The sequence below is a fragment of the Salmo salar genome, chromosome 20 (genome assembly GCF_965601325.2).
Source record: "Salmo salar chromosome 20, fSalSal1, whole genome shotgun sequence".
Lineage (NCBI taxonomy): Eukaryota > Metazoa > Chordata > Actinopteri > Salmoniformes > Salmonidae > Salmo > Salmo salar.
In genome coordinates, this window is record NC_138310.1 from 87,997,266 (window position 1) to 88,009,639 (window position 12,374).

General features: G+C 41.8%; 1 protein-coding gene across 6 annotated transcripts in view; it reads left to right on the forward strand.

Annotated features, from left to right (window-relative positions):
* The window catches only part of LOC106581515 (protein CASP), a 181,715-nt gene that overhangs the window by 42,756 nt on the left and 126,585 nt on the right, over positions 1-12,374 (forward strand). For all 6 annotated transcript variants that reach the window (XM_045704075.1, XM_045704070.2, XM_045704072.2 and 3 more), the window contains exon 2: positions 2,277-2,387. In XM_045704075.1, the coding sequence (XP_045560031.1) occupies positions 2,277-2,387 (111 nt within the window). The remainder of the gene's footprint in view (positions 1-2,276; positions 2,388-12,374) is intronic.

Here is a 12,374-nt window from a genome sequence, read left to right on the forward strand (position 1 = left end):
ATACGACCTCTCTGTTACCTAGCAAGCTAAGGAACTGGCAGTGGATCAAACCATTGTGAGGCAAAGGGTGGGGCGGGGGTCGCAATCTTTTGAAACTTAAAAACGCGCTATTAACCTCTATGGGCTACCTACTCAACAGCCAGTTGAATCCTGTGGCGCGTTATTCAAATCCTTAGATATGCTATTACTTCAATTTTTCAAAAATATGACTATTTTACACCATTTTAAAGATAAGACTCTCGTTAATCTAACCACACTGTCCGATTTCAAAAAGGCTTTACAACGAAAGCAAAACATTAGATTATGTCAGCAGAGTACCGAGCCAGAAATAATCAGACACCCATTTTTCAAGCTAGCATATAATGTCACATAAACCCAAACCACAGCTAAATGTAGCACTAACCTTTGATGATCTTCATCAGATGACAACCCTAGGACATTATGTTATACAATACATGCATGTTTTGTTCAATCAAGTTCATATTTATATCAAAAACCAGCTTTTTACATTAGCATGTGACTAGCATGTGACTAGCATTCCCACCGAACACTGCCAGTGAATTTACTAAATTACTCACAATAAACGTTCACAAAAAGCATAACAATTATTTTAAGAATTATAGATACAGAACTCCTCTATGCACTCGATATGTCCGATTTTAAAATAGCTTTTCGGTGAAAGCACATTTTGCAATATTCTCAGTAGATAGCCCGGCATCACAGGGCTAGCTATTTAGACACCCAGCAGGTTTAGCACTCATCAAAGTCAGATTTACTATAAGAAAAATGTTCTTACCTTTGTTGTCTTCGTCAGAATGCACTCCCAGGACTTCTACTTCAATAACAAATGTTGGTTTGGTCCAAAATAATCCATTGTTATGTCCAAACAGCGGCGTTTTGTTCGTGCGTTCTAGACACTATCCTAAAGGCTAAATAAGGGTGACGAGCATGGCGCAATTCGTGACAAAAGAATTCTAAATATTCCATTACCGTACTTCGAAGCATGTCAACCGCTGTTTAAAATCCATTTTTATGCCATTTTTCTCATAAAAAAGCGATAATATTCCGACCGGGAATCTGCGTTTAGATAAACAGACAAAGGAAAATAAACCATTCGGTCGAAGCGGGCACGCGCCTAAGCCCATAGTACTCTGAGTGGCCACTTGCCAAAAGCGATAAAGTGTTTCAGCCAGAGCCTGCCTCGATATCGTTCAACGTTTTCCCGGGCTCTGAGACCCTATGGAAGACGTAGGAAGTGTCACGTTATTGCACAGATCCTGAGTCTTCAATAAAAAGAGCCAAGATGAAACACTACTTCTCAGACAGGCCACTTCCTGCTTGAAATCTTCTCAGGTTTTGGCCTGCCATAGGAGTTCTGTTATACTCACAGACACCATTCAAACAGTTTTAGAAACTTTAGGGTGTTTTCTATCCAAAGCCAATAATTATATGCATATTCTAGTTACTAGGCAGGAGTAGTTTTTTATCCAGCCGTGCAAATACTGCCCCCTATCCCCAACAGGTTAAGTGTCTATAATAAGCACAATTGCTTTCATTGCGTTTTATTAATATTATTTAAATTACATAGTTATGTTTCAGTGATATATTGGGGGGGGACAAATCATATTTTTCCCAGGATGGGGGGGTCGTGTCCCCCCCCGTCCCCCCCGGGATTTCCGCCCCTGGTTGAGGGGATGGGTGGTCTGCTCTTCAGTTGAGGGGATGGGTGGTCTGATCTTCAGCCAGGGGATGGGTGGTCTGCTCTTCAGTTGAGGGGGGATGGGTGGTCTGCTCTTCAGTTGAGGGGGGATGGGTGGTCTGCTCTTCAGTTGAGGGGGATGGGTGGTCTGATCTTCAGTTGAGGGGGGATGGGTGGTCTGCTCTTCAGTTGAGGGGGATGGGTGGTCTGATCTTCAGTTGAGGGGGGATGGGTGGTCTGATCTTCAGTTGAGGGGGATGGGTGGTCTGCTCTTCAGTTGAGGGGGATGGGTGGTCTGCTCTTCAGTTGAGGGGGATGGGTGGTCTGCTCTTCAGTTGAGGGGGGATGGGTGGTCTGCTCTTCAGCCAGGTGATGGGTGGTCTGCTCTTCAGTTGAGGGGATGGGTGGTCTGATCTTCAGCCAGGGGATGGGTGGTCTGCTCTTCAGTTGAGGGGGATGGGTTGTCTGCTCTTCAGCCAGGGGGATGGGTGGTCTGCTCTTCAGTATTATTCTACTGCCCAATCTTAAATCAAGCCCTTATCCTATGTCTCTAACAAAATGTGCGTGTGTGTTTCAGAGAGAACTTGACGCCACCGCCACACAGCTAGCCAACAGACAGGATGAGAGCGAACAGTCCAGGAAGAAACTCGTCGACCAGAGTCGCGACTTCAAGAAGAACACGCCAGAGGTGACACACATTTTAAATACTTTATTTGAATCCACAAATCACATTACAGTTTAGAAGGATTCAACCATTTGAAAGGTCACCGTGAATACAGAAAGCAGCATGTTCTCCAAACAGCTAGGCTGATCACTGACACAGAGCCGCATGTTCTCATACAGCTAGGCTGATCACTGACACAGAGCACCATGTTCTCATACAGCTAGGCTGATCACTGACACAGAGCAGCATGTTCTCATACAGCTAGGCTGATCACTGACACAGAGCACCATGTTGAATACAGCTAGGCTGATCACTGACACAGAGCACTATGTTCTCATACAGCTAGGCTGATCACTGACACAGAGCAGCATGTTCTCATACAGCTAGGCTCATCACTGACACAGAGCAGCATGTTCTCATACAGCTAGGCTGATCACTGACACAGAGCACCATGTTCTCATACAGCTAGGCTGATCACTGACACAGAGCACCATGTTCTCATACAGCTAGGCTGATCACTGACACAGAGCAGCATGTTCTCATACAGCTAGGCTGATCACTGACACAGAGCAGCATGTTCTCATACAGCTAGGCTGATCACTGACACAGAGCAGCATGTTTTCATACAGCTAGGCTGATCACTGACACAGAGCAGCATGTTTTCATACAGCTAGGCTGATCACTATATATATCACAATATAACACTGAGGAACATTACCTTAGATAAAATATACATCTTCACAATATTTATAGCCAGTGTTCTTATCAGACCATTTCTTAACCTCATGTATTATAGCTTCTTTTTGAATCAAATTTGTCTTAGCACAATTCCTTCAACTTATGTACATGCAGAGTCATTTAATTTCTATACTTCTATATGGATGGAAGGTTTAGAATGCTCATCACCCATCCAAACTCCTTCTGTTCTGTTCTTTGTTTAACTTCACATTCAGACACTTTCTCATTAAAATCCAAAATGATCATTTACAAAAGGTAATTCTTCTTGAGAAATATATTTATATTTTAGATTCTTCTAAGTAGCCACCCTTTGCCTTGATGACAGCTTTGCACGCTCTTGGCATTCTCTCAACCAGCTTCATGAGGAATGCTTTTCCAACAGTCTTGAAGGATTTCCCACATATGCTGAGCACTTGTTGGCTGCTTTTCTTTCAATCTACAGTCCAACTTATCTGAAAAAATCTCAATTGGGTTGAGGTCGGGTGATTGTGGAGGCCAGTTCATCTGGTGCAGCACTCCATCACTCTCCTTCTTGGACAAATAGCCCTTACACAGCCTGGAGGTGTGTTTTGGGTCATTTTCCTGTTGAAAAACAAATGATAGTCCCACCAAGGCCAAACAGATGTGATGGCATATAGCTGCAGAATGGTGTGGTAGCCATGCTGGTTAAGTGTGCTTTGAATTCTAAATACATCACTGACAGTTGTCAATCAAATGTATTTGGGATCGATCAAATGTGCAGGGACGTGGTTTGGGACAAGCATGCTTTGGCAGGCAAGCTGCTGAAGGGTCATCCGGCTACTGTTCCCCACCGTTTCTCAGGGCAAATTTAACGGCCAACTACAAGCTTAAAAAGTTGTAGAGGATTTATCTGCTGTTCCCTCGTTAGATTTTAGCTAATTTCACTGGCTAACATTAGTTGTTGATCTTGTTGTTGATGTGCGTAGGCAACTGAGGGAGAGAGCCTACCTTTTTCATGTAAACACACAGTCCAGTTCATAGTGAATGATGACAGGTCCTACTGCCTGTAAACACACAGTCCAGTTCATAGTGAATGATGGGTGGCCCTACTGCCTGTAAACACAGTCCAGTTCATAGTGAATGATGACAGGTCCTACTGCCTGTAAACACACAGTCCAGTTCATAGTGAATGATGACAGGTCCTACTGTAAACACACAGTCCAGTTCATAGTGAATGATGACAGGTCCTACTGCCTGTAAACACACAGTCCAGTTCATAGTGAATGATGACAGGTCCTACTGTAAACACACAGTCCAGTTTATAGTGAATGATGACAGGCCCTACTGCCTGTAAACACACAGTCCAGTTCATAGTGAATGATGACAGGTCCTACTGCCTGTAAACACACAGTCCAGTTCATAGTGAATGATGACAGGCCCTACTGCCTGTAAACACACAGTCCAGTTCATAGTGAATGATGGCAGTAAAGCAGGACCTACTGCTGTAAACACACAGTCCAGTTCATAGTGAATGATGGGTGGCCCTACTGCCTGTAAACACACAGTCCAGTTCATTGTGAATGATGGCAGGTCCTACTGCCTGTAAACACACAGTCCAGTTTATAGTGAATGATGGCAGGTCCTACTGCCTGTAAACCCACAGTCCAGTTTATAGTGAATGATGACAGGTCCTACTGTAAACACACAGTCCAGTTCATAGTGAATGATGACAGGCCCTACTGCCTGTAAACACACAGTCCAGTTCATAGTGAATGATGACAGGTCCTACTGCCTGTAAACACACAGTCCAGTTCATAGTGAATGATGTCAGGGCCTACTGCCTGTAAACACACAGTCCAGTTCATAGTGAATGATGACAGGTCCTACTGCCTGTAAACACACAGTCCAGTTCATAGTGAATGATGACAGGCCCTACTGCCTGTAAACACACAGTCCAGTTCATAGTGAATGATGTCAGGGCCTACTGCCTGTAAACACACAGTCCAGTTCATAGTGAATGATGACAGGTCCTACTGCCTGTAAACACACAGTCCAGTTCATAGTGAATGATGGGCGGCCCGTGTGATGACAAATGGCTTATTTGCATATAGGCCCCCTGTAGCTCTGATTGACTCTGACACACCATTCCTGGAGTACACAGATGTTTTATTTACTGCAGTGGCTATTAATTGTCCAAACGTACAGCTGCTTGCCCATTCTATATTGCTATAACATTTTGCCTTAATCTACGTTATTCCCAAACAATCTATGAAAGTATAAAAAATGTGAAAATGATCAAGTGGGGGGGTGTATTTAAACAGATTTAAATAAGGTTTAATGTTGCTTTAACGATACTCATCAGTTGCTTCTCGACAGACCCGTTGGACATGCTTTTTAATATGAGTATCGACAGGGAGGACGGGAAAATATAGACATGCAAAGTTCCCAAAATAGTGCTTCCTTTTTCCAAATCCGGGAAGAGCCGAACAGAAATGTCCCCCAGTCGTCTGGATTGTATGACCTATTTGTTTCTGTGTTGAATGTGTTATGTGACATTCCTGCTGTGTGGAATCATGAGGGAATTATGTTAGTCTCGTTTCTATCGGCGACGCCCCTGGGAATTGTCTGTGTGTTTCCAAGGCAACTTAACTGATCAAACACAGACTGGAAACAAAGGATGGTTGTTGTTATCGGGAGTGTCACCCTAATGAAGAATTTATAATGACGTGAATGATGTAGGATTATATATTTCCATAGGATAGGATAGGATAGGCCGTGTCTGTGAGGACTGGAGAGACAGGTGTGTGACTGTCCTCTTTTACCCCCCCCCCCCACCTCATGTCCCTTCCTCTCTATTAACTTATGTTACACACAAAGCAACACACACACACACAACTTTTATTTCATTTTTTTATTTCATTTAACTTGCCTTTTATTTAACCAGGTAGGCAAGTTGAGAACAAGTTCTCATTTACAATCGCGACCTGGCCAAGATAAAGCAAAGCAGTTCGACACAAATAACAACACAGAGTTACACTTGGAGTAAAACAAACATACAGTCAATAATATAGTAGACAAATAAGTCTATATACAATGTGAGCAAATGTGGTGAGATAAGGGAGGTAAAGGCAAAAAAGGCCATGGTGGCAAAGTAAATACAATATAGCAAGTAAAACACTGGAATGGTAGATTTGTAGTGGAAGAAAGTGCAAAGTAGAAATAGAAATAATGGTGCAAAGGAGCTAAATAAATAAATAAATACAGTAGGGGAAGAGGTAGTTGTTTGGGCTAAATTATAGATGGGCTATGTACAGGTGCAGTAATCTGTGAGCTGCTCTGACAGCTGGTGCTTAAAGCTAGTGAGGGAGATGTGTTTCCAGTTTCAGAGATTTTTGTAGTTCGTTCCAGTCATTGGCAGCAGAGAACTGGAAGGAGAGACGGCCAAAGGAGGTATTGGCTTTGTGGGTGACTAGAGAGATATACCTGCTGGAGCGCGTGCTACAGGTGGGTGCTGCTATGGTAACCAGTGAGTGGAGATAAGGGGGGACTTTACCTAGCAGAGACTTGTAGATGACCTGGAGCCAGTGGGTTTGGCGACGAGTATGAAGCGAGGGCCAGCCAATGAGAGTGTACAGGTCTCAGTGGTGGGTAGTATATGGGGCTTTGGTGACAAAACGGATGGCACTGTGATAGACTGCATCCAATTTATTGAGTAGGGTATTGGAGGCTATTTTGTAAATGACATCGCCGAAGTCGAGGATCGGTAGTATGGTCAGTTTTACGAGGGTAAGTTTGGCAGCATGAGTGAAGGATGCTTTGATGCGAAATAGGAAGCCAATTCTAGATTTAACTTTGGATTGGAGATGCTTGATGCGAGTCTGGAAGGAGAGTTTACAGTCTAACCAGACACCCAGGTATTTGTAGTTGTCCACATTTTCTAAGTCAGAACCGTCCAGAGTGGTGTATACAGAGAAAAGAGTCGGGCCAAGAATTGAACTCTGTGACACCCCCATAGAGGCCCGGACAACAGGCCATCTGATTTGACACATTGAACTCTATCAGAGAAGTAGTTAGTGAACCAGGCGAGGCAATCATTTGAGAAACCAAGGCTATTGAGTCTGCCGATGAGGATGTGGGGATTGACAGAGTCGAAAGCCTTGGCCAGGTCAATGAATACGGCAGCACAGTACTGTTTCTTATTAATGGCGGTTACGATATCGTTTAGGACCTTGAGCGTGGCTGAGGTGCTCCCATGACCAGCTCTGAAACCAAATTGCATAGCGGAGAAGGTGCGGTGGGATTCTAAATGGTCGGTAATCTGTTTGTTGACTTGGCTTTCGAAGATCTTAGAAAGGCAGGGTAGGATAGATATAGGTCTGTAGCAGTTTGGGTCAAGAGTGTCCCCTCCTTTGAAGAGGGGGAAGATAGCAGCTGCTTTCCAATCTTTTGGGATCTCAGACGACACGAAAGAGAGGTTGAACAGGCTAGTAATAGGGGTTGCAACAATTTCGGCAGATAATTTTAGAAAGAAACGGTCCAGATTGTCTAGCCCGGCTGATTTGTAGGGATCCAGATTTTGCAGCTCTTTCAGAACATCAGCTGACTGGATTTGGGAGAAGGAGAAATGGGGAAGGCTTGGGCGAGTAGCTGTGGGGGGTGCAGTGCTGTTGACCGGGGTAGGGGTAGCCAGGTGGAAAGCATGGCCAGCCGTAGAAAAATGCTTATTGAAATTCTCAATTATAGTGGATTTATCGGTGTTGACAGTTTCCTATCCTCAGTGCAGTGGGCAGCTGGGAGGAGGTGTTCTTATTCTCCATGGACTTTACAGTGTCCCAGAACTTTTTTGAGTTTGTGTTGCAGGACACACCGAACGAAGGAGCACAGGAACACCCAGGACACACTGATTCAGGTCTGAAATAGACAGGGGGCCACACAATAGCTGCAAGCATAAAATTGCAGGAAGACAGTCACACTCGCACGCATGCATGTATTCATCACAGTAACAAGCCCTTTATTTAGGTGTTCTTTGGGCATCTGTGTAGGAGGTGGGGCGGAGGAGGAGGAATCTGACCCTGGTAGGAGAGTGACACGGTCCTCTCAGAGAGCAGATGAGGGGGCTCTGAAGTCCTCTCAAATCACAAGGGCTGGGTAATATGGCCATAATATAGTATCAAGGTATTTTCCAAAATATGTTTTTTTTTATGTATTTTTTTATAATACATGTTCTAAATGAGCTTTATGAGCAGTACGTGACCCTGGGGTGGCAACACATACATTCTAAGTGATTTCAGTGGGTCTTTCTTCATTCTTATTTGTTTTATATTCTTCAATTCAACTTCAACCAAAAAATAATCTCCTGCAATTTCTTGCACTCATTTGAGATCATTTCCCCACTGCCACGTAGGGATGCACAATATGGGCAAACAATCTAGGCCTTATTTTTAACAAGATGTTGTAATAGCAATTTGACTTGTGATTTAGAGCAAAACACTTGGGGTGAACTGTTGGAATCATGGAAATAGAAGGATTATTCTAATTGTATAGTTAGAGTATAATAACGGGCACTTTGAATACAGTGTTTGACATGACAACAAATTAAATTGCCAGGGAGGAGTTATTTGGGCAGGGTAGGAACCAAAGTGTTGGTCAGTGTTTCCTAGGGGAGCCTATAATCTTTGGCTACATTAAATGTTTCAACATGTAGCCAACAAATACGTTGCACAAACAACCTGCTGATTTAGACCTACACCATAACTGGTATCAGGCTGTATAGCTAGCTACGCTTGCTCTGACAAGGTACATTTTTTGCTATCTAGACAGCTAACTTAGCAATTAGCATTAGTGGCTAACAGGATTTAGCAAAGTATTTGTTTGCAGATTTAAGAAACAAACTAATTGTGTAATTGTAGAACACTTGTGGATTTATCTTAACTTCTATGGGCTACGTGGGACTGCCAGTGAAATATCAGGGCGGCAAATTCAAAAACAACAAAATGTCATAATTCAACTTTCTCAAACATACAACTATTTTACACCATTTTAAAGATACACTTCTCCTTGATGTAACCACATTGTCCGATTTCAAAAAGGCTTTACAGCGAAAGCAAAACATTAGATTATGTTTGGAGAGTACATAGACAAAAATAATCACTCAGCCATTTTCCAAGCAAGGACATGTGTCAATAAAACCCGAAACACAGCTAAATGAAGCACTAACCTTTGACGATCTTCATCAGATGACACTCCTAGGACATTATGTTACACAATACATGCATGTTTTGTTCGATAAAGTTCATATTTATATCCAAAAACAGCATTTTACATTGGCGCGTGATGTTCAGAAAATGTATTCCCACCAAAACTGCCGGTGAATGTGCACATCAATTTACAAAAATACTCATCATAAACGTTGACAAAATATATAACAATTATTTAAAGAATTATAGATAGACTACCCCTGGATGCAACCGCTTTGTCAGATTTTAAAATAGCTTTACGGAGAAAGCACATTGTTCAAAATTCTGAGTACATAGCTCAGCCATCACAGAGAGCTATACAGACACCCGCCAAGTTCGGGGCAACCTAAACTCAGAATTAGTATTCGAAATATTCTCTTACCTTTGCTGATCTTCGTCAGAATGCACTCCCAGGACTGCTACTTCCACAAATTTTGTTTTTGTTCGAAATTATCCATATTTATGTACAAATACCTCCGTTTTGTTCGTGTGTACAGATCACTTATCCAAAAGCATAACGCGCGAGCGGGAACCAGAGACGAAAAGTCAAAATGTTCCATTACTGTACTTAGAAGCATGTCAAACGCTGTTTAAAATCAATCTTTATGGTATTTTTAACGTAAAATTGCAATAATATTCCAACCGGACAATAGCGTATTCATTCAAGAAGGAACGGCGTGCTCGCGTGACCAATCCCTTTGTTGCCAGGCAGACCACTCAGTAACTGAGCTCCAATACTCTGCCCAGTGACAGGAGAATGCTCAAACCACTTTCTGAAGGCTGTTGCCAGCCAATGGAAGCCTTAGAAAGTGCAACGTCACCCCACAGACACTGTAATTTCGATAAAGAATCAAAAGACGAACAACAATTCTCAGACTTTCCACTTCCTACTTTGATTTTTCTCAGGTTTTTGCCTGCCATATGAGTTCTGTTATACTCACAGACACCATTCAAACAGTTTTAGAAACTTTGGAGTGTTTTCTATCCAAATCTACTAATAATATGCATATTCTAGTTTCTGGGCCAGAGTAATAACCTGTTTAAATTGGGTACGTTTTACATCCGGCTGTGAAAATACTGCCCCCTAGCCCAGACAGGTTAAGAAGCAAAGTGAAAACAACATTGTTTAATGTGCTGACCATGCAGACTGAAGGCAAGCATCTCCTGGTGGAGCAACGACAAATGTGCTCCTTAAGTGATGGGGGGCGGTGCTAGGTCTGTGTGGAAAGCGGCGTGGGGAGAGCGAGATGGATGACTCAAGTGGGGATGTGAACTATAAAAATGGATGTTATACGAAGCGTATCACATTTTAACAAACCAAACATTCAAATACCGTTATAGAAGGTAAAGTAAAAACCTAAACCGGTCCTTGTATCAATACTGGTATATAGCTGCCCAGCCCTACAAATATCCCAGTGATACAAAACATTAGAAACACCTGCTCTTTCATGACATCGACTCACCTGGATTCACCTGGTCAGATCTAGGATCCCTTATTAATGTCACTTGTTAAATCCACGTTCAATTAGTATAGATGAAGGGGAGGAGATGGGTTAAAAAATTATTTGTAAGCCTTGACGCAATTAGACATGGCTTGTGTATGTGTGCTATTCAGAGGGTGAACGGGCAAGACAAAATATTGAAGTGCCTTTCAACGGGGTAGGATAATAGCTGCCAGGCACACCGGTTTGGGTGTCAAGAACTGCAATGCTGCTGGGTGTTTCACGCGCAACAGTTTCCTGTGTGTATCAAGCAGTGGTGGCTCCTCAGAGGTGGAAGGGGAGGACCATCCTCAGTGAATTTCATAAAAATTGTGAAACATTAAAGTTATCCTTTTTAGATAAAACTGCTAAATATATTCACATGTCACGAAATAATTGATTAAAACACACTGTTTTGTAATGAAGGTCTATAGTAGTCTCAGCAGCACTCTGTAGGGTAGCACCATGGTGTAGCCGGAGGACAGCTAGCTTCTGTCCTCCTCTACGTACATTGACATCAATACAAAACCTAGTAGGCTCATGGTCCTCACCCTCTTCCATAGACCTATACAGTAAATATGACAGGTTGGAGGACGTCCTCCAGAAGTTATCAGAGCTCTTGCAGCATGAACTGACATGTTGTCCACCCAACCAAACGATCAGAGAATGAATCTAGTACTGAAAGCATAAGCTACAGTTAGCTAGCACGGCAGTGCATCAAATGTAGTGAGTAGTTGACTCAGAGAAAGACAATAGTTGAACAGTTTTGAACAAATTTAATTTCTTCCAACATGAAGGAGGAGAGAGAGAGAGAGAGAGAGAGAGCGAGCTCTATGTAGTTGTTTTTTGAACGTTCATATTCACTTAGCTAGCGAATGCAGCTAACTAGTTTATCCTACTCAAACACCCGGCTCAAACAGAGAGGGATGTTATATTAGCTAGCTGGCTAAGGCTACCCAACACTGGAACTCTTCCAAGTCAAGATAAGCTTTTGGTTTTATTAATTTATTGCCATGGGGCCGGCCAGTTTAACTGCTATACTGCTTTCTGACTGTACACTGGACTGTGTGATTCTCTCGACCTGTGCACCTACGTTGCAAACTTTAATTCATAGGCCACTGTAGGTTGTAGCAACCTCATGATGGGTTCAAGAAAAGTTCTAGTATCATGTAGTAGCCTAAACCTATCAATGTTACATTGAACTGGGTGAATGGAATATGAATGAAATATATATATATATATATATATATATATATATATATATATATATATATATATATATATATATATATTATGAGCATGGCCTATATTACAGAATATTGGATGACTGTCATTCATATTCCATTCACCCAGTTCAATGTAACATTGATAGGTTTAGGCTACTACATGATACTAGAACTTTATTTATATATATATTTATATATATATTTATATATATATATATATATATATATTTATATATATATATATATATATATATATTTATATATATATATATATATATATATATATATATATATATATATATATATATATATATTTATATATTTATATATTTATTTATATATTTATATATATATATATATATATATATA